This window comes from Stylophora pistillata, chromosome 10 (assembly GCF_964205215.1).
Source record: "Stylophora pistillata chromosome 10, jaStyPist1.2, whole genome shotgun sequence".
Classification (NCBI taxonomy): domain Eukaryota; kingdom Metazoa; phylum Cnidaria; class Anthozoa; order Scleractinia; family Pocilloporidae; genus Stylophora; species Stylophora pistillata.
Window position 1 is genome coordinate 2,438,456 of NC_142528.1, and position 21,745 is coordinate 2,460,200.

Below are 21,745 nucleotides of genomic sequence, written 5' to 3' on the forward strand. Positions count from 1 at the left end.
GAAAATAAAATTAATGTATTGAGGAAAAAAATAATGTATAGACATATTTCATGCCAAAAAGAAATGTCACATTATATTTTTATGTATGGGCACTGGGAAAGCAAACTGAAAAAACATTCTGTAAACAATCCCTTCACAATCGATTTAGAAGCTCGAAGAATATTCATTAACCTCCCAACAACGTAGATACTATTTTTGACATAAATTTCGAGACGTTGTTTCATAAAAAATTTATGAATACACAACCGAAGTTAAGATTATTAAAACTCGTGAACAAATAGCAAAAAGTTCACTTTGACTGCCTGGAGTTTCTTCACAAAAACTTTTGGAGTTTACTCAGCTGGTTTCCTAAAATCAAATGTGCAAAATGTTCTTGTAAAATCCGTCAATGGTTCAAAGGCAACCGCTAGAACCATAAAATGCGTTAATTCCTCTCCGTTCCCGCTGTTGTAATGGCCTCTCATGTTGACAAAGGTAGGTTTTCATGGAGTTCTCACTCGCAGCGTTTGAAGTAGTCTGTATCATTTTCTCTCACTGAATTTATTAGAAATGAATAATTGGCCCAAAGGAATTAGTATTCAATGTGAATGCTTGTGTATTAAAACCCTTCTGAACTAAGTTAACGAATATTTCTGCAATATTGGAAACGGTTTCCTTGTACATTCTTCAACAAGCTCCAAAAACACTTGGTTGCTTCTCGGCTGTCTGTTGCGAAAGTAACACAGCTACGTAATTTTCAGAAAGCACAGTCCATTTTTTGTCTTCCTTACAACTTCTTTCAGTTCACTTCTGCTGGCTTGATTTTCTTTTGCCTGTGACTGAAGCCTGAAATTCGAATCACAGTGATAACTAGGCATTGTTTTCTGGGTTTACGTATCCTATCGTTTTTACGTGTTCAACGCCGCTCCGCCCCGCCCGCCCCCCTCCCCGTCCCCCCCTCCCTCAAAAAGAGTCCCACTGAGAAGCCTGAGAAGCCTGAGTCTTATGAAATCAAAGAAGATCTGGAGCACCGAGGCAATCTCCTCAATTTGTCAGATCATCAAATACCTAAAATGGCTAACAAGTTTGCTTTAAAAATCGTAGGCTCAGCAAACGCTCAGAAGGGAGTCTGCTGTTGCGTGTTTCACTGCTTTCCCAGTACGTGTCAGACTGCCCAGTACATGTTACGCAATGATGAACAAGAATTTTGTTCTGAGTAGACTAATAAACCACATTCCATTTATTTGCATCAAAATAGCCGCCTTAGCATTTCACACACTGCTGTTTATTAATTTGGAGATTGCATACTAAACCTAAGCATTTAGGGAAATGTACAGTGGTAAGTGGGAAGACTATAAAAGTACACGAACCTTATCACGGGCGATAAATTACTGCAACCAAACATCACTAATAACAAACAGTCACTTGGCACTGCATCGTGGATTTGCTGTATTCTTGAGTCCACAGAATGAAGTACGTCCTTTAAAGAGCAAAGATTCACGATCTACTCAATGTAACAGTAAAAGAATCCAGCAATCATATCGCTTTACACTGATAATACAAGTGTGAGAAGTGAAAACGTAAACCTACCAGTTCCTACCAGTTGGTTACGCAGATGGAGCTGATAACATGTACAACTTAACTTGACATGATGTCTGTTTTGCCACAGTCACAAAGTATGTTGATTTAACCAAACTTACAGCTAGAGCTACAGTAAATAAGTTTTGACTTCGTCGTTTAATTCGACTGAAATTACTATCCCCCCATAATGATAGTTCTTTGTAACTTTCGTTGTGGACTTCATAAAAATTTCTGGGACCGCTGTTTTACATTATTTATGTTAGGTATGGAATCGCTGTTGGTAGGAGTTCAGCTATAATGTAAACAACAGCTTCATATCCTACCTTGAAAGTTCTTTGCTGTTTGTCACAAATGCTTGACTGCCCCTCTACAAACAGAAGGTTTAATAAAGACTATCATACGATATGTGTGCAAAACAGGGAATGGAACAAACGAACGAACGAAAAAAGAAAAAACACGAAAGAAAAATGGTAAAAAAGACCTAAATATTGTTCATTCTTTTTTACTCCTCTCATTATCAGTAGCTATACCGAAAGTACTCGAGTGTAGATCGTTCGAGTGTAGATCGTTCCAGATACCTGGAATTCAGGTGAAAGAAACGAACATTTTCGCACGAGTTCATCAGCCAAGCGAGCTTGTGCAAACAAAAGCGAAAACAAACCATACAAGAATGCAGAGATCACAGTAACAGGCATTACATAGGAGGTACAAGAAAAAAAACCCGTAGAACTGAGACTTATTTAGTATTCTAATCAGACGAAAAAAGAGCGAAAGTCTCCGAAAGCATGTGGAATGCAGAAAAGCACTATGAGAGTGAAAAGTTTCTGGTCAAGAAAACAGTATTTTAAGTTGTAGAACGCGTTTATTACATTGAAAAGGATTCTCCTTGCTTTTCTCTTCCTGAAGTTAACGAATTATTTGACTGGCCCATCCTGGTGCATTGTTAGACAAGGAAAAGCCGCTGGAACAACTTCCGCTTACCTTTGAAAAACATCTCAGCTTCATGAAGATGAGTCCAGATGATATCGGACGACTCCATTAATTCGACAGCACCAGAAACTACCTACAGACAAGTGAATACCTATTCATCTTACTATCTATTTAAGGAGGAAACCTTTGTGATTTACACTACTCGACTGCTTACTTTTAGTCGCAGGATCAGGCGCAGTTTTAGGGAAACCTTTCGCTTACGATTGTGTTGTCGTGGAGTCTCAAAAATCCCAGTGAAAGACACATTCAGTCGACAGCTGACGATCTAGAAGTACATCTCCCGATTTGGCGCTCGGGGCGGTAGAAACTTCTGCGCCGACAACATGATTTTCCGATTATGTGACAGCCTAAACAATATCGATGTCACATACATATTAAAATATGTAATTCCCAAATCGTCGCACGAGTCCCACCTCTTCATCTGAAGAGCAAGTTACTGCATGGGTTGCGCCTTTGCCAAACTTTTTTACAACTCCTGGGAAATCCAGGAAGGATCCTACAAAATGAGAAAACAGATAAAGTCAACACTTCTCTAGTTAATCTGTAAAAAATTTAATAAATACGAAACCTGGCTGTAAATCTGTATAGGTGCTGTAAATCAACCTTTATTTCATTTGATTGAGGTCAGAATCAACCTCACATTCCAAAGAGCATCTTCAGTAGGGAAAAAGTGGTCGCCTCGAGTATGTAGTATCACCACTGAGCCATATAAATGTGGCTACAATAAAGAGATGGTAATGCTCTTGAAGTTATCAATATCATGCAGGGAGTTTACACGATACTCCACGAGGCTGTAGAATTTATTATCAGCCCAGAGCATTAAACTTCTGTTTAAAATCAAATGGACAAATTAAAGTTTCACGAAGGATTCATTTTTGTCTTTGAAAGATCTAAAAGAAATATGTTGTAAACGGGATTAATTTTAGTATCCTGTTAGCTCCTCTTGTCGTATTAACAGGAAAAAAATTTCAAGAAACTTTGTAACCAAAAAGTGTTACATGATCGTAATATGGAGGAGGTAATGTGGTGAGGTAATGTGGTGAGGTAATGTGATGAGGTAATGTGGTGAGGTAATGTGGTGAGGTAATGTGGTGAGGTAATGTGGTGAGGTAATGTGGCGAGGTAATGTGGCGAGGTAATGTGGCGAGGTAATGTGGTGAGGTTCTAGAGTACTATACCTCTCTTCTTACTACGTTCAATTCTCTCGAATAATCTGAGTAGAGAAGCAAATGATGGTTAAAAACAAATGCACTGATTTCTTTGAAGTTGAACATTAAACTTCTAGTTTCATATTTTAAGCTAAAAAGAGTCACCAGTCAAACCAAGAAGGCTGATGTCACCAATCATTAGAGTTTTTGCAAAGTTCTTTTAACTGTGGGTAAATTTTGAGATAACAAGTCATTCATACCCTTCCTTTCCTGTAAAGGTTCTTCCAAAGTAAGGACCTGAAAAAGTCAAGAGAAGAGCAAATAACAAAGACTTAACAAGAGAAAAAATAATCAACTGATGACGACACACAATATTTCTAAGTTGATAAAAATTGAGATGCTGACCATTTTTAATTTTAAGCTGAACCAATTCCATGCACGTTTTTGCATCTTCAATTGAACAATGACCATTTTCTCCATTCTGAATATCTTTCCTTTAAAAGAAGAAAGAAAAAAACAAATGGAAATTACAATGTACCATAATTAAAGTGAACTGCTGTAGATGTATAGTTAACATAACTTTGTTTTTGAAAGTTAATTCTAAAGAAAAAGTTGTCAATTGTCTCAATAAAATTTCTAACCTTATTATCTCTAATTGTGATTGACAGAATCGTTATTAATAGTAAAAATACATGCTGCTGTCGGAGGTGAGTGAATGAGCTGTGAGAAAAATGGGAAAAACTTACTTTAAATGCTGACGAGCAAGATTCCGTAATGATGATTTAAATAAAGGTACTCCGTTACTGTCTCCATAAAGGAGAGAAGTGTCAATCACCCTTGTGTGATAGAGCTGAAAAATTAAATATTAAATATATAAAGATTGGTGTGTTGAATGTGCAAAGGAATTATTCTACAATAATGATATGGAGAAGAGTAGAGGAATATTTAGGCGCACACTCATCAAGGTGGGGGCCAACTTGTTTGGAGCAAAATAAGACCATGAAGGAGGAACTTACATTACCAGTTAATCACACAATGAAAGAGAATTTTATTGAGAAACTTTTGAAGTTCATTTCATTTTCACTCCATTAAAATGCTTATCAACAAGAAGAGAAACGTAATTTCTATTTATTTACTGTTGTTCATATATTTTTCTTCCATATATTGATACAATTATCTGTGCATTTTACTTATTCCATTAAAGACTGAAATAAGTTTATTTGCCAACCTTAAGAGCTGTAAGGTCAAACTCCAGTGAATGCCCCAAGAGAATAGCATCTGCAGGAAGAATATCTACCAAATGTCTCTGAACATCTGTTAAAGTTGTAGTTACATTCTCCAGCATTTCTGCAGTGATTCCACTAAACCTAATCAGGGTTTAAACCTCAGTAATTGTAACGTAAAAAAAAAAAAAAAATTACATCTGGTAACAGAAGAGATATCCTCTGTACTATAATAAATAAATAAAATTGATATGAATAAACAAATTAAAAAATGAAATTTAGGAAATATTCTTTCAAGAGTAGTTGTTACATTCATCATGTTCATGTACCTCTCATACAAACTCAGTTTGCCAGGGGTCTGTTTTATAGGATACAGACCAAGTTTTTTTCTGCTTGGGTGTATGTCTCAAGCAGAAAATGCACAGGTCATATATCTAAGGGAAAAAAACGAGGCTCCAAATCTTACAGTAAGAAAGTAAAAAAAAAAACTAGGTTAGCAAGATATTTAGTATAAATCTGGGTTCCATTAGAGTGAAAAGATTTCAATTCAGACAGACTTTGGAAATTTGCAGGTTGTACAATGAAATACAGCAAGCTGAATTGACCAATCAGAACTTGCATGTACTAACTGAGAGATATAATATTTCTTTTTACTGCCTGAACTATTTATCCTCTCTGTCCTTGAAATTTCTTTGTCACTTACTTTGTTTTGTAGTCCACTATCAGCCTGGGTGGTTTTACAAGTGTGTCATAAACCACCTTACATGATTCATCAACCAAAGATATTCTTGTGAGCTCTTTCCCAAGTGCTGAGTTACACTGGTAAACACATGAATTACAACAAATCACGTAATGCAACTATTCAGACTGAGTCAACTATCTATTGATTCATCAAACTCACTGCCGACCCTATTCTAAATTGCATGATTTTTTTTTATCTGCTATTCTTGAATGATTGATATGACTTTTGTGAACATACCATCTCACAATCAATTGCAAACATTGGTGATTCTGGAGATTTCTTGGACTTCTTAAATGGTTTCGTTGAAATAAACCCTAAAAACAAGGACACTGTTGTTAAAATAATGAAACTAAAGACTGATCTTCATTTTTTGTGTATACATGAAATTGCCTCATTTGCAAATTTACTATCTTCATTTCTTCCCTTGCTCTCATAATCTCAATTGAATTTTCATTCCATAACCTAGTAACCTGTGACCCAGTTGCCATGGTGTCCTTCTCTATTACCTCATATATTCAGGGAGAAATTCTTTCTTTGTCACTCCTAAGAGTGAAAAAGTTAAAGGTACAAACATCAATGACTGGTTATCACCGCACTGTATATTTAAATTATGCACATTCATCACTGATACCATTATGTTCTCCTTCCCCAATGTCATCCCCACTGACAGCACTTGGGAGTGGAAAGTTATTTTGACGCATCTCCTCTAGTGTTAATTTGTAGTCCTCTCTACCAAGTTTAGCTGAATGAGATTTCAAATTAAAAGGGGATCTTTTAAATTATTGCTATAACATCCAAATCATGATCAAAATCACATCAAAATCAATCTTAGAAAGGTAAATCATCTCATCTGAAACAGATTTATGTGTATATTTATATCACAAACTAATATTTAGCTAGTGTACACACTGTCACTCTTTTCCAGCCTTTTCCTCAGTTTCTTTCGCTGTTCCTTTGGCATGTCAATGAAAAGTAAGCTCTCATGCGGAAGTTTGACACTAAAGTATGTTCCCGAGGCTTTGGTGTTTATGCCCTGAAAAGGAATTAAAATCAAAGTAAAATTACTTGAACCGTGTATTCCTGCAGGCTCTTGATACACTAGATACTAAATCTTACCAACTCAAAGAGGCTGCTACATTTAGGAAAATTATCTTTGTTTTCCAGAAATTCCTTTGCTCCCACACCACTGACAAGAACAATGACAACTTTGTGGACTTTATCAGCACCTTCTATTTGACACCAAGACTGGCATCTGGGATGAACATCTTGCAGGGATGCAAATAAAATGAGATCTGTTATGTTCGAGATCTTAAGTCTTTCTTTGGTGTGTTGTCCAACCCTGAACAAATTATGTGAATGAGGGATGATCTTTGGCTAAAGGAAAATAAAAGACTCCATTTAATCAAAATAGCTAATATCATACAACTTTCTTATCACTAATTTTGATTGGATTTAATCCTTTCACCCCTTAGAGTGACTTGCATCTAATTTCTCCTTACCATATTACCCCCAAATCACACATCAAGGTCACAAGAATAAAGGAAATGATCACAAACTAAAGAAGCCCTTGATCTCCTTGCCAGTACCTTAAGAAATGTTTAGAGAACAGCAAAGAGAAAAAGCATATTGATGTTAGGGTGTAACACATTAAGTAAACCCTCTCTTCTGTGAGTGGGACTGTTTGAATATCAAGTCACCAATTAGACATCATTGACATCTGGTAGAAACCTTGAGTCTCTCTGCTTTCTTAACCCACCTTTTGTACTTTAACACTCTCCTCCTTTCTCTTCTTTTTCTTCTTTACTGGTTCTTGGTTTGCTGGCCATTTTCTTTTTTTCGATTTTTTAGTCTACAAATTAAAGATAGTATGTGATTAACTGCTGTATCATGAGTGTAAAGCTGTACATAGCCTGGGGAGCTAATTTATGCATATAAGCAGCCACTTTACAACTTCAACTGGGAATCTCAGACACATAAATTAAGTGGTAAATGAAATGAAATGAAATTCACCATTTTTTCATGTACATGCATGGTCAAATTCTTTGTAGAATGCCATCAACGGTAATATTCTACGTGGATGAGATTTCTGACAGTTTATAACGACCTAGTTATGAAATAAAACAAAAACAAAAAAACAAGGCGAATTAACGCCGTCGATCTCATCCTCAATGATACCGCCAACAAATACCAGCAGATAAAACACCTTCTTCTAAATTGTTCTTGTGGTATTTAACATCACTCTCACCACTGACAGACTAACTGGACTAACATTTCTTAATTTAGGAGTAATTAAATATCAGCTGTTTACACTTATTTTGATTGGATTTAATCAGTAATTAATTCTTAATTTAGCAGTAATTAAATATGAGCTGTTTACACGGAGGACACGTGTCTCTCTTCTGCAATTATATTTTACGTAACGGATTAAAGTAAGAAGTCGGTTAAATTAATGATCTTCAAGTAGAAATGAAAAAAAGAAAAAGAAATACAACAACAGGTCCTCAGCTTTCACGTCACTGTCGGCTGTCTCAATGCGGCGACTGATGAGGTCCGAAGAGAGTCGATTTCAAAACAGTGTTTACAGGAAGAAAGTATCGATAAACACTTAACAAGTCGACAGGTGACAAATTTAAGAAATTGAAGTAAACAAGTCTGGAAACAATCAGGTTCAGCCTCAAGGAAAACGGGAGTGGTTGGGACTTTGCCGGACACTTCTGCCACAGAGATGTGTGTTAACTGTTCTCGTTTGATATAAGGCTTCTCCCAATCACTGTCGACGCTAATATGCAAGACGTTTTCTAATACTTTTGATCTGACATTAAAAAGAAATTTTAAGAGAGAGAGGAAATGTTATGCGCACAAATTTCACCGGTGCTTTCTTTCGTTCGGATGAAATCCACTTTACGATTGTCACAGCTGGCAACAGATTTGATTTGTCAGGAACCCATCAAACTCAGCCTTCTCAGTTTGGGCAGCGAAATTTGTTTTCACATTTTACTAGAAAATTCACCCTTCATGACAAAGTATTGACATTATGGTTTCCATATGCGGTTTAACAAGCAAATAAACAAATAAAATCGGGATAATTTTGACCGAGGAATATTTAAAAACTGACACAGACAAATTTTACTCCGAGAGTTCTTTCCTGTATAAAGGTTTGTTATTCAAATGATTTTCGTGCAGTTTGCAATAAGTGCTCTTAGCAATTTTTATTAGATACAAACAAAATTGCAAGTTGCAGTCTTCATTAATTTATCACTAATTTTGATTGGATTTAATCCTTTGACCCCTTAGAGTGACTAGCATCTAATTCCTCCTTACCATATTACCCCCAAATCACACATCAAGGTCACAAGAATAAAGGAAATGATCACAAACCAAGAAGCCTTTGATCTCTGTAGTGTATTGAGAACACAGTAAAAGTACTTGTACTAGTGTTAGTGACATTACTGTAAGATTACTGAGTGATGTGAAAGTACTGTTACTAAGTAAGACTATTCTACCAGCTTATAAGATACTTGATCAACGAATAAAGAGAGAATAGTAGTAAGCAATTGAGGAGTGTGTGTCTCCACTAAATGAATACACAACAATCTCCTTGCCAGTACCTTAAGAAAATGTTTAGAGAACAGCAAAGAGAAAAAGCATATTGATGTTAGGGTGTAACACATTAAGTAAACCCTCTCTTCTGTGAGTGGGACTGTTTGAATATCAAGTCACCAATTAGACATCATTGACATCTGGTAGAAACCTTGAGTCTCTCTGCTTTTTTCACCCACCTTTTGTACTTTTTTAACACTCTCCTCCTTTCTCTTCTTTTTCTTCTTTACTGGTTCTTGGTTTGCTGGCCATTTTCTTTTTTTCGATTTTTTAGTCTACAAATTAAAGATAGTATGTGATTAACTGCTGTATCATGAGTGTAAAGCTGTACATAGCCTGGGGAGCTAATTTATGCATATAAGCAGCCACTTTACAACTTCAACTGGGAATCTCAGACACATAAATTAAGTGGTAAATGAAATGAAATGAAATTCACCATTTTTTCATGTACATGCACGGTCAAATTCTTTGTAGAATGCCATCAACGGTAATATTCTACGTGGATGAGATTTCTGACAGTTTATAACGACCTAGTTATGAAATAAAACAAAAACAAAAAAACAAGGCGAATTAACGCCGTCGATCTCATCCTCAATGATACCGCCCACAAATACCAGCAGATAAAACACCTTCTTCTAAATTGTTCTTGTGGTATTTAACATCACTCTCACCACTGACAGACTAACTGGACTAACATTTCTTAATTTAGGAGTAATTAAATATCAGCTGTTTACACGAAGGACACGTGTCTCTCTTCTGCAATTATATTTTACGTAAAGGTGGGTGAAAATGGTGTTAGGTGAATATCATCGAAATAAATCAATTTCAAAAAGAAGTTTCAAAGTGAAAGTGCACCTTATTGAGGTATTAAGTATTGTTTAATAGCCAAGTTATATACAACCTACCGACTTCTTGTCGTCCATATTGGATTTTAACCTGCGAAGAGACTGGGTAGAGAATAGTGATTACTCCTTTGTGTAAGCGAGTTGAACCTGTCCTTACTTAGTTTTCAAGGGAAGTTACATGAACAGGACGACGGAACTAGTAAAATGTTCTGGTGTCATTTTCGAAATGAACAGATTAGATCGTCAAAATTTAGAAACAATTCGACCAGTTTTGGCTTCAGGAGCATTTTTTGTGATTATCTTCACGTTTCAATTTTACAGGTTAGTAATTTATTCCATTTCTTTCGTATTTATCGTTTAATCGTCACCGTACCCAAAACGAGCTGTGATTTAATGACCGGTTTGTTCTGTAAGTAGCTCATAAAGGTCAGTGATCACAAACGTATGTCTATGGTTGTACTCTCTTTTTCACTTTTAATTTCGAAGCTGTTAGTTGAGTATGGTCTTATAAAGTTAGCAAATTTGTAAGAACTCTTATTTTCACTTGCTCCGCGTTAATACTAAATTATGCTGAGATCATATGACAAATCGTAAGCTGCTTTGTAGATGATATTGGGTCTATTGGTGAAGGGTGCAAGTTGGAAAGGGGGTATGTTAGGGTTTTGGCGGAATAATTGAGGGAGATCGAGATCCATTGGAAACGGGATCAACTGTGATACCGCTCTTGGTCCTTCTACGAAGATTGGTATGGGGTCATGGATTTTTCTTAAAACAAAAATGTTATCACGTGTTTTCATCATAGTTGTCCACCATTAGTCATTGGAATATGGATTCTTGCCTTTGGAGTTGCAGTAGGATTCCTGGTGTTTAGGTAAAGTGTGATCATAATACCCATAGATATTCAAATCTTACACTGTGCATCAGATACGGGGCAATAGTTTATTTATAACATTGTACAGCTGGAAAGCAAAACCTACTTGCTAAATCTGGACATGATTTTAAGGGTATGCCCACCCAGATATGCTGATGACAAGCACTGGCTCAAGTCTAAATAGACCAAAGTTTCATTTAACCAGGATAAAGAGACCTGCATTATATGAAATGCATGTTTCCAAAAAAAGTTTTTAAAACTTTGATTAAAAATGTAATTTGTGCCTTCAAAAAGTGTGCATGAAATTTTTTCCGATTTGTTACCTTAGCAACAAGGCTTCTAAGTTGGTAGTTCTTATATTTCACTGACACTTGTGTATTGTGACTTCTTTTTATTCAGTTATTGTTCAGTTTTGCCCTCCCTACTATTGCACTGGGGCCCTCGTAAAAAGGTAGATGTATTTCTAGAATTATGGCTTTTTACTGATTACAATATCAAATGTTTGTACTTCAGGACCTCAGTGGCATTGTACATTCAGGCCAATTGATTGAAGCTGTGGGCTATTAATCAAATTGAGAGTGAAAATGAATATAGATATACATTTCAAAAATGAGTTAATTTATAGATGGTTTCTAAAATTTGCTTTTTGTTTTTTTTAGTATAGTGAAGAGGGTGAAAAGTTACAGACATCTTCATCCAAGCAGTGTACCATTTGTGGTAATAGTAGATGCCAACGTCACAGGTATATAACAACATCACAAATTCATTTTCTTTGCATACCAAATATATTTGTAAAGAATTTTTTTGTATTGATCAACTCAATTAACACAGGTACTCTTCATTTTTTTATATAACTAAATTCTTTGATGTACATTTTTTTCTTGTCTATTAAATAATTATATTATTTCCCTCTTAATGCACAAAGACCGGAGATTTCAAGGGACAAGCTTAAGGTAAAAGTATAATTGTAACTACAATGTGATAATTTAGTCTATTCACACTGGCAATAATAAGTAATAGAGTTAAAGGTCAACACAATTCCCAAACACTGGGTAATTTTGCAGACTAACATTGTTTCTGACATTATGAAAAGTATTTCAAATGGTGAAAGTACACTTTTTTGTACATGGAATGGAATGTCATAGCTTGGGATGCTTCAGTTCCCCATTTGCGCTTTAACTCCCAAGATCTGATTATCAATTCTCCCTTCTGGCTGCTACCCATTTCCAAGTAAATTAGTCATAGGAATTTGGTGTTAGATGAAGTTAACAATTTCTACTTGATAAATTTGAGTATTCTCATTACCTGTATGCTGGACAGGGATACTATAGGCTTGGAGAAGTTAGATGTGAATCACTTCTGGAAGTTAATTAGTATCAAATGTTATTTTTAACCACATTTGTTGGTGTGACTTGTGTAAAATTTTATGACTTTGAAAAGTGGCTGTATGATGTACTGTGTAAGGTGTTGTTTGAATGCTCCAGTTAAGATTATTGGCAACCCAGGGAATAACTTCTTTCTAGAAGAAATTCCCTTCCAATTGTATTCCCCATATTAAATTTAATAACTAACTAAAGTGAACAAAGTGAGTCTTTTGCTAATCTTTCTTCTCTTTTTTCCTGTAGCCATGGGAAGATCTTCTTATTCCAGAATCTGTAGATGCTGCATTACAAGAGGTATGTCATAGAATGTGATTACTGACTTGTATTTATGTAAATCACTCATCAGACACATTACATTGTCACCAGGTATAATACGTTTTTTGATTTTATTTCATATATAGTAACTGTTATATCCTTTAATTTTCAGTTTCTTGGTCTCTTACTTCAAAACTATGTATACAGCTGGTACAGGTACATCTTAAAAAATTTGCAAACTTTTCATTTTTAATGATAGAAGAGAAAACTGATTTAAAATGTAAATATGTATATCATAAGTTTACTTTAAGTTACTCCAGGTATTTTACTGAGTTTCCACTTAAATACACACAGACATGTCACATTCAAATCCAACATTTTGATTGTATATCCCAGCTGTCTCTTTACATTCATATGCAAGTTAGGCTAAGGTAGCAATTAGATAAAAACTAACAGTTTTCTTGTAATCATTTTGACCTTCAAATCATCACTAATGATTAATAGAGAGTTGGCCTATACCAGTTATGGATCATGCATGTACATGTATATTGTTTATATTAAGTAAATCTGTGGCTAAAAGTAGGTCTGCCTTAATTGTTTTTTGCATCACTGCCCGGTAGGGAGTTAAGCTGTAGCGAAATATGTGTGGATGAAATCCGTACAAGCATCAGATACATGGCAGCAGTGCTGTTAAAGAGAATACATAAGGTAAGTTTTAGGTGCTAAAAACTATAAACACTGGTTTGGGTATGCAATGTTTGAAATCTTAGTTAAGGCAAAAATAAACAAACAACTAACTTATCTGTATGACACATACCACCAGGTGTGGGAATTCAGCCTACTAGTAGTTAAGTAACACTTCCGAGGACTGTACACAAACTACTGCATCTATATGGTTAAATAATTATATAAAATAATTATATTCTCTCCTCAGGTTGATATCCCAACTTTTGTTATTAACAATGTTGGCAAAGAAGGCTTGAAGCATTTAGAAATGTATTTAACAACAAAACAGAAAGGTATCACTTAGCAACTCTCCTTATCTATATGGAATAAGAATGATAAAGATAGTGGAGCACTGCATTAAAGTAATTGTTTGTTGAATGCCATTCAGTCACAGCATCAGGCTCTGTAGCCAACATCCAGGCAGCCATTTTAGATCGCTTTGGACCCAAGTTGCATTGTGCACTACAGAGTCGTCAAATGGAACTTCACTATCTGAGGAAACTGTCTGAGTCCATTATTCCTGTTTTATTGCCTCCAAATTCCTTGCAGTGTAGGTATGTTGTGGCCATAACATTGCTTTCTTGAATAAACCACAAAGGTAACCTAAGCAACACATTTTCTAAGTAGTTTTCTTTAAATTGAGGTTTAACATTTTCTCAATTAACCATATTAACCATATTATCAACCCTATCAACCATATTATCAACCCTATTAACCATATTATCAACCCTGTTAACCATATTATCAACCCTATTAACCATATCTTGTTGAATTTCAGGAGTCTTTTATCCTTACTTCGAGAACTGTTAGCCAGTGCAGTCTTTTTAACAGCAGTTGACAAACTATCAGATCCCGTAAGTTACTTGATAAAATCTGATTAATGTTTACATGCACTACTTCAATTTTCAATCACTGCATTTATTTTACGATAACTTCGATCTTTATTTCACTATTCAGGATTTTGTGAATAACATACTTCTTCTAATTTTGGACAAAGAACCAGTAGGTGTTTCTTTTGAACTTGTCACTTTGTTGTTGTTTTATATTTTATATTGGTCGATGGTGTCCTCCTAATGTTATTCAAACCAAACTCGTTGTCCTGTTACAGATGGTCGCCTCAGAAGAGCCAGCGTCTCCCAAAGTTCCATTACTAGCGAAGTTTGCGAAACCAAGGACTCCAGTCGTGAACTCGGTACGTCATGGATCCTAGACTTTGCTAAAAAGAACAATCTGAGTTTTGACAGAATAAAATTCATACTCTATGCTACTGTTAAGGTCACCCCACACACTGTAGTGTTGTGTCCTATCTGGAAATAATTGACTGCACTTATTATTGAAGTCATCACCACGCTCACTCGACACAACAAAATATAAACAAGACAGTGAATCTGTTTGGGATTCTTTACTGAAAAAACCAGGAGCCGCTAAGGGATTGATAAATGACCCTGGGGGCTTTGTCTGACGAAGTTTAACGCTCGAAACGTCACCTTTGAAACTCTCTACGTTGGCTAATTTACATTATCAACTCAGTTGATAAAACCGAAATTACCTGATCATAAATTCTGTCAGCCAAATGTCAGTCAACTGCCCAGGGCTAATAAAGTTGTTTCCCAAGGAATATGAGCCATTTAGTTTCTTTGTGTGTTTGTTTTTGTAGGCTCTTCATCTGTCCATAGCAGACATACTTCACAGTCAGTCCGCCCTGTTTCCTTTCATGCAGTTTATGAAAAGCGAGGGAGCACTAAACATTCTACAGTTCTGCCTTACTGCCGGTGTGTTATATTCACTTAACATCTAGATTTGCCTATAATGTTTTTTCTTTCTTTCGATATTAATGTTTAATGTAATTGCTCAGGTGAATATAGAAATGCGCGCTGTGATTGGTCTAGGATTGCGTCATATCTTGCAATAGTCACCCCGCGCGAGGTGATTATAGCGGGGGTGCTATATTTCAATTGGCTGCCTCGCGTTCCGTCGATATTTTCGAGGAAGTGAAAAACGCGATAGAAGAAAATTCAATTGCGAAGCGTACAAACGCTTTTCAAAAGAAATACACGATGATTGAATTAAATAAACCTGTAAACTCATCGCTTAATTTGATTCGAGTAATTACCGCAAATGTTAAAAAAACGCAATATTTTCTTTATTTACAGAATTTACAACAGAATTCGAACCCATCTGAGCAATTATACTTACAAAAGTAATCGTTGAATATTAATTTGTTCTATTGAACTTGCTTTTTGTTTTTTGTTTTTGTTTTTGTTTTTTGTTGTTTTTTTTTGTCGACTTGTTGTTTAATGATTTTACATTTGTCTGTTTATATGTTGCAGAGGATTTCAATAAAAGAATTTTTGCTTCTGAAGAAACAGAAAAAGAGAAAGCATCTATTTTAAAAGAGGTAGATACGCATGTGTCTTAACAGCTTTCGTTACCCAATCATTATTTTTAACGTGGTTTGTATCTTTTGACGTGTTTTGAGATCATTGTTATCTTTGGTTGCTCAGGTCAGAGAAATCTTCAGTTCATATTTTGACATTGGGGCTGTGGACAGAATAAACTTTGATCCAGAAATGGTTCAAGGGTTACAAGAATGTAAGTCTTTAAACGTTGAATTGAGCTAAATGAAATTCTCAGGCTGGCGATGAAACCTACCTATACCTAACAGATTTGTTTCCGAGTTTTAAACTGCTTCTAGCTGTGACGAGAAACAAGCCAGATCCTAGACCAAAATTTCATTGCACAGTACAAAGTTTAATTAGGATTTTGTGATACCACGTATTCTTTTTGTTGAACCTCGTATTTTATATTTTACCGAATGTAGACATGCAGTGCGAGCAAGTTAGCGATTTTTGCGTTTCTGCCATGTTAGGTATTGATGCTCCTGTTGACAAGATGGAGAGACTGAAAATAGCATCCTTTCTTTCCAAGTACGTTCATTTTGATCGCAATAATCGAAGCCACCTTCAGCTGGTTTGGACGCAGACGCGTAAATGTAGATTTTTTATGTATTTTTATTAATCATGGTTGTGTTAACTAAACACAGTTCATCGTTATTTGTGCCAACCTGATAAACATCTGATTACATTACTCTACACTCGATCGGATCTACATGTTGCATTTGTGATTAGTTCCCCATCAATGTTTCAGGGCCTGTGAGTATGCCTACAATCTTCTAGAAACAACGTTTCTACCTCTATTTTACCAGAGCGATGATGTAAGTATTTCAGTGTTTCATTGTTAAAAACGAAAAAAGCGGGAGATACAGTTAAAGATACGCATACTGTACATACTTCAATCACCTCTAACGGGCCTTTTAAAATTGAGATATTATTATTGACATGTACCAAAATAAGAACTGCGTTGTAAAACTGACATGGAAGACAGAGTTAAAGGAGACCTAAATAAATTAAGAATGAAAGAATATGATACAGTGAAGGCGAGTTTATTTAGGTTGAAGGGAAAACGGCAAATTAGAAGGAATTACTGTTACGTCTTGTTTTTTCTTTAACTGCAAATATCTTTTTTTCACTTTGTTTGTTTGTTTGTACGGTTGTTGTTACGAAGAGTGAGAGATAAATGTACACCTCCTCCGTGTCGTTTTCGTTATCGTAAAGAAATGTTCGCACGAAACTAGGCATTTTCAGCAGTCTTGATGATAATTAATCTAACGTATCCTTGACTTGAATGTCGCCGCGTAACACTGATTTACAGTGTTGAGTTCCATGAATTTGTTTCAATCTGCAGTATTTTACGCTATTGTGTGGAAGCCGATTGCCAGCCAAACCTTTAAACAAACCGACTTCAAGGTAAAAAAAAATAGAAACTTCCTTAATCCCTTCCTTTTTTATTTTCATTGCTTAGCTATATCATAGTTAACAAATGACGCTCACTACATTCGAGCACGTGGCCCTATCCGAACTTTCTTGGGTTCTTGATCTTTTCCATTTGTTGCAGGGCTTCAAAGAAAAAGTTTGATCCTTTGGCAGAGTTTTCAAGGTTAGCTGGAAAGTTGAAAGATAAAGTAATGAATCCAAACAAAGGTAAGTAACGGTGAAGTTGATTTGTGTGCTCCCAGCAAGACTGAAAAGTATTTGAGGCAGCAGTCAACGTGCCATACGCATTAAATTACAGCAGATGTACCCGTTTTGCCATATTTTACTTTAATTGAAAATTTTGTGGGCAACAAAAGCTCTTGACTACAGTTTTACGCAGCAGCGATGGAATCTCTCTTTAATCATTAAAGTTACAAGTTCCCTATAAGTTGTAGGGAAAATTTTTTCAGTTGATATCTACAAGTACTTGCGCAAGTACATTCGCTAAAGATAGTGCAAAGTCAGCAACAAATTATGTGGTCAGTGAAAATCCTTTGAAGTTTTTACCTCATTTCATTTGTTTTACGCTCTAGATGACTCACCGTATGAAGACGACCCGTTTGATATCCCAGACACACCTCCGGTAACACTCTACAACTTTCACCAACTAACTTAGTAGTGTAAACGATTTGGAATTGTTTGAATGTAGATGAACAATGAAAGGATCACAGAGCAATTGAATCATGGTCATCGATGTTGATCCTGAAATCAATTCGTGAGTTGCAAAAGCTCGAAAACGAATTTTTATTCATTTGTTTGTAGGATCGTGACTGGGAAAGTGAAGAAGAAAATGAAGAAGTGGAAGAAAAGAAGACGCGTGACCTCAGCTTGTGGAAGATAACGATTCCTCACGTGATCATGGAAACTAAACAGGTGATTGGTCATTTTACTTCAAGTAAAAACCGGGAAGGTTGGGTCGGGTCTTGAGATTAAGTACGCGACCCGACCCAAACCTCCCCGGTTTTTTTCACTCCCTCGCTACCATCGCGCCCTTTGCTTTCGCGTTTCGTTTTACTAATTGAACGTCAGGGATAGGCTACCATTGCAGGTTAAAGTGACGAGAAAATAACCTTATCATGTAGTAGTAGTAGTAGTAGTAGTAGCAGTAGCAGTAGCAGTAGCAGTAGCAGCAGCAGCAGCAGCAGCAGCAGCAGCAGTAGCAGTAGCAGTAGCAGTAGCAGTAGCAGTAGTAGTAGTAGTAGTAGTAGTAGTAGTAGTAGTTGTTGTTGTTCTTTATTTAATGTAGCACCACACTTAGCTACAAGCTACTTTCCAGGAAATAATTTGGATATATCAACAAAAGTTAAATGGTAAATTGGCCATCGTAACGATTACAAAAGCTGACGTTTCGAGCGTTAGCCCTTCGTCGGAGCGAATAGAGGAATTGTGGGTTGTGTGTGCTTTTAAAGGCAGAAAATTTCTGCCTTTAAAAGCACACACAACCAACAATTATTTCGTTACCCCCACCGACGCAGCCCCAAATAGTTTCTTTAGAAACTATCAGCCTACTCTCCAGGAAACCCACAACAAAATATTCAATAAAAAATTACAACCTACATCAAGAATTTATGTACATTAAGTAAAATATTATTATATAAGGATATCGTAAACTTTAATGACTGTAACGCGGTTGACTTGGAAAATTGTAATTTCCATTTTGTGACAATCAAACCAGATCCTTTAAAACTCTGTTGGATCAGTCTAGTGAGAGGAATGGTCACCGTGTTTAAAGATAGTAGAATGAATCCTTAAACTAGTGTTAACTGTAGTGTGTTCGCTTGCTCTCGATTACTGTAACTGAGAGCAGTAATAGACTTTCATGCATGACATAAAAGGTTTCTTTGCTTTACAGAAATGTATGTTTATTATATCTGTGGAAAGAGCTGATGCAGAAGAAGGTGCGTATGCTGTAAATATACATTTACAATTGGCGCTATTCCGAAATCAAAGTTCCTCTTTTTCGTCGTAGAACCTTTAGGTATTCTAGAACGATCAGAGCATTTTCCATCACAAAATCAACGAAGACAGAATTTACTTTTACCCAACAAATGTGTCATCCTTTTCATCAGCAGGTTGTTGCACTAAATAGTTTATCCTTCAGCGACTTTGACCCTGTTTACCTGACTTTATGTTTTGATCGGAGAGGTGTTCTCTTCTTCTTATAGTTTCCATCTTTTTCAACCAATGTTTCTACGCTCTCATGATTCCTGCTTCCGTTTCCGCCAAATCTCTGGATATTTGTGCGAACTTCTTTTCCAAACTTACTGCTGCCTTTTGAGGTATTTGCGTTTGTTCCATGGAGGTTTGTAACCATAATGCACTTCGTGAAAGTCTTCGGTCGGTGAGTGCGAGCTGGTGATTTAAAGTTTCAAGCCAAACGCGCAATTTTTCATATTCCATCATCTTCTCTTCAGAGTTACAAGCCAGGCTCTATCAACGGTGTATATAGTTTTCAAATAATCAAAGCGACGCTGGCCACCTTTTGAAATAAAAAAGGTATAGTTTCAGCAAAAAGTGGCTTTCTTTGCAACAAAGTCGATAACAAGCTGACGATAATTAAAAGTCAAAATTATAATAACTATTACTATTTTAAGCTACCAATTTCAACATAAGAACGGTTCATTAAGATGAAACATGCTCTTCGACAAAGGGTTCAATGCGAGGTATTTTTATTCTTACTGTTTCCACTGAAGTGGTTAGGTATTTTTCCATAGCTATGTTCGAGGTTCCTTCGAGTGTCCGCTCATTCCACAGTTACTTTGCGAGTGTATTTCTGATTATGAGCGTATCCTTCTCAGTCCCTTACACCCTTCTTTAGTCCAGATTGAAACGGTTTCAATGGATACCAAACTAGCACTACCTCTGAAAACTGACGCCTTCAAGGCACCCCAGCTCCTCCAGAACCCACGCATATGGCAAAATCGCTTTGTGAGTTTACATAAGCGGTGACCCGTTAAAGGAGCAGTGAAAGTGATCCAAATGAAAGAAATCCCTGTTTTCGTTTTACTACTTTCTTGAGGAACGGTACGGTACTGGTAAAGCGGTTTAGAAATGCATGCATTTTGGTAAAAAGGGGGGGGGGGGGGAGCTCAAGCAGTGAACTTATATTTCTTTTTTCCCTTTTCTTTGTAGTGACCCGATGGGATGTAGCACGGTAGGTTTTAATTACTGTTTGTCATCAGCTTCCCAGATTACGAGCAGTCTTTCCTTTTCGGCGTAGTTCGTCGCACGAGTCAAAACAAATTAAGTGAAAAAAATAACGGTGTTAGCGCACTGCGCAGAACTCTAGGTGCGAGGCGCACTGATTTTTTTCCCTCGTGCGACGAACTTCACCGAAAAACAGAGACTGCTTTTAGTAAGGGGAGTTCAAGTTATACAGATGCCCTTCCATTCTATATTTTGTTGAGGAACTAAACGAATTTCACGATTTTGACATTTTTTCACAAAGCAATCGAAGTTTGCTAAACATTCCTCTTACCTTTTCCATTTTGAAAGTGGCGAAGGCACTAGTAAAATCGTTCCTTTTTTGTTCATATTACCAACAATAGTCGCGAAGAGGGAACTATCGTGCAATTCCTTGTAAGAGGATGTTGGACCTTTACAGACTTGGTTTTAACAGTTTTAATCGCCCTTTGATATTCATTTTAAATCAACAGGCGGTATAAGGAGTTCTTTGTTCTTCAAAGCAAGTTACAAGAATTCCACGGTAAGTATTGGATTTTGATCCATGTTTGCTTTGAATTATTTCCATTGGAAATATCACACCGAACTAAAAGGCATAGACACAGGGTCATTTTTATCAGCCAGCACGCGCAAGATGAGAGAAACATCCATGAGACCCACTAGACTAGTCTTTTTTCCCGTTCGACACTCCTAAAAAGTGCTTCGTGCATATAATTTCATTTCATTTCGTCTCTTGCAGGTTCAATCGATGACTCGCTTCTTCCACCGAAGCGTAATTCTTTAAAATCAGTTTCGCAGAAGAGTACAGCTACTTATTTCGATGCCTGCAGAGTTCAGTTTGAGAAATATTTACAGGTGAGAATGAGGCATGAATGAATCTCGAGGCTTGGAGTGAATTCTTCGAATAATTTGTTGCTTTTCTGTTGTCTAGTATTTGTGTTCTAATCCGCTGCTAAAGGGAAGCGGATTATTGTTCAACTTCCTTTCACCAGAAAAGGAATTCAGTAAAATGTTTGGCCCTGACAGGATGGGTGATAAAGCGGGTAAGTTGTATACTGTTTTGCACCACTAATATATCCTATGCACAGATAGAATGAAAAGAATACAGGATGAAATCAATAGAAGAAAAGATTAATAAGCAACGTGACGTTACTAAGCCAAAAAAAGCTTTTTTGAAACATACTTACAGCGAAGAGGGGTTATAGGACTGATAAATTAGTCAATCTAAGCTAATCAGAAAACAATGTCAAGTGTGACAGGTTGTTTGCCCAACGTGATTCTCTGTCATAGGAATATTACCGACACCCTCCTGCAGTTTTAGCTGTTGGAGTCCATACTTTTTGTTCTA

General features: G+C 36.3%; 2 protein-coding genes across 7 annotated transcripts in view; one reads left to right on the forward strand and one right to left on the reverse strand.

Moving 5' to 3' along the window:
• Positions 1 to 46: 46 nt before the first annotated feature.
• Positions 47 to 10,208, reverse strand: LOC111341715 (uncharacterized). 4 transcript variants are annotated; one of them, XM_088735226.1, is made up of 18 exons: positions 10,169 to 10,208; positions 9,443 to 9,538; positions 7,420 to 7,512; positions 6,780 to 7,037; positions 6,573 to 6,696; positions 6,295 to 6,405; positions 5,901 to 5,977; positions 5,625 to 5,740; positions 4,927 to 5,065; positions 4,445 to 4,548; positions 4,104 to 4,192; positions 3,959 to 3,995; positions 3,729 to 3,763; positions 2,964 to 3,046; positions 2,542 to 2,623; positions 1,884 to 1,927; positions 1,350 to 1,459; positions 47 to 825 (listed from the first exon to the last, which is right to left on the reverse strand). In XM_088735226.1, the coding sequence occupies exons 1-18, from the start codon at positions 10,184 to 10,186 to the stop codon at positions 726 to 728; spliced, it is 1,716 nt and encodes a 571-aa protein (XP_088591352.1). In that variant the 5' UTR covers positions 10,187 to 10,208; the 3' UTR covers positions 47 to 725. The 4 variants fall into 4 exon arrangements, with proteins under 4 accessions (XP_088591352.1, XP_088591353.1, XP_088591355.1 ...); XM_088735227.1 differs by lacking the exon at positions 10,169 to 10,208 and adding an exon at positions 9,700 to 9,794; XM_088735229.1 differs by lacking the exon at positions 7,420 to 7,512.
• A 46-nt stretch (positions 10,209 to 10,254) lies between these two features.
• The window catches only part of LOC111341723 (sorting nexin-14), a 79,587-nt gene continuing 68,096 nt past the window's right edge, over positions 10,255 to 21,745 (forward strand). The window contains exons 1-27 of one of the 3 annotated variants that reach the window (XM_088735223.1): positions 10,255 to 10,429; positions 10,911 to 10,979; positions 11,379 to 11,430; positions 11,639 to 11,721; positions 11,905 to 11,932; positions 12,605 to 12,655; positions 12,789 to 12,832; positions 13,237 to 13,324; positions 13,551 to 13,635; positions 13,731 to 13,896; positions 14,121 to 14,196; positions 14,300 to 14,344; positions 14,451 to 14,534; positions 15,000 to 15,114; positions 15,673 to 15,740; positions 15,847 to 15,934; positions 16,212 to 16,269; positions 16,490 to 16,556; positions 17,087 to 17,148; positions 17,297 to 17,382; positions 17,748 to 17,797; positions 17,977 to 18,087; positions 19,067 to 19,112; positions 20,347 to 20,368; positions 20,871 to 20,920; positions 21,137 to 21,252; positions 21,329 to 21,493. In XM_088735223.1, the coding sequence (XP_088591349.1) occupies positions 10,287 to 10,429; positions 10,911 to 10,979; positions 11,379 to 11,430; positions 11,639 to 11,721; positions 11,905 to 11,932; positions 12,605 to 12,655; positions 12,789 to 12,832; positions 13,237 to 13,324; positions 13,551 to 13,635; positions 13,731 to 13,896; positions 14,121 to 14,196; positions 14,300 to 14,344; positions 14,451 to 14,534; positions 15,000 to 15,114; positions 15,673 to 15,740; positions 15,847 to 15,934; positions 16,212 to 16,269; positions 16,490 to 16,556; positions 17,087 to 17,148; positions 17,297 to 17,382; positions 17,748 to 17,797; positions 17,977 to 18,087; positions 19,067 to 19,112; positions 20,347 to 20,368; positions 20,871 to 20,920; positions 21,137 to 21,252; positions 21,329 to 21,469 (2,094 nt within the window). In that variant the 5' untranslated portion in view covers positions 10,255 to 10,286 and the 3' untranslated portion in view covers positions 21,470 to 21,493. Of the gene's footprint in view, positions 10,430 to 10,910; positions 10,980 to 11,378; positions 11,431 to 11,638; positions 11,722 to 11,904; positions 11,933 to 12,604; positions 12,656 to 12,788; positions 12,833 to 13,236; positions 13,325 to 13,550; positions 13,636 to 13,730; positions 13,897 to 14,120; positions 14,197 to 14,299; positions 14,345 to 14,450; positions 14,535 to 14,999; positions 15,115 to 15,672; positions 15,741 to 15,846; positions 15,935 to 16,211; positions 16,270 to 16,489; positions 16,557 to 17,086; positions 17,149 to 17,296; positions 17,383 to 17,747; positions 17,798 to 17,976; positions 18,088 to 19,066; positions 19,113 to 20,346; positions 20,369 to 20,870; positions 20,921 to 21,136; positions 21,253 to 21,328; positions 21,494 to 21,745 lie in introns of those variants that run through there. The other 2 variants (XM_088735224.1, XM_088735225.1) reach the window with 2 other exon arrangements.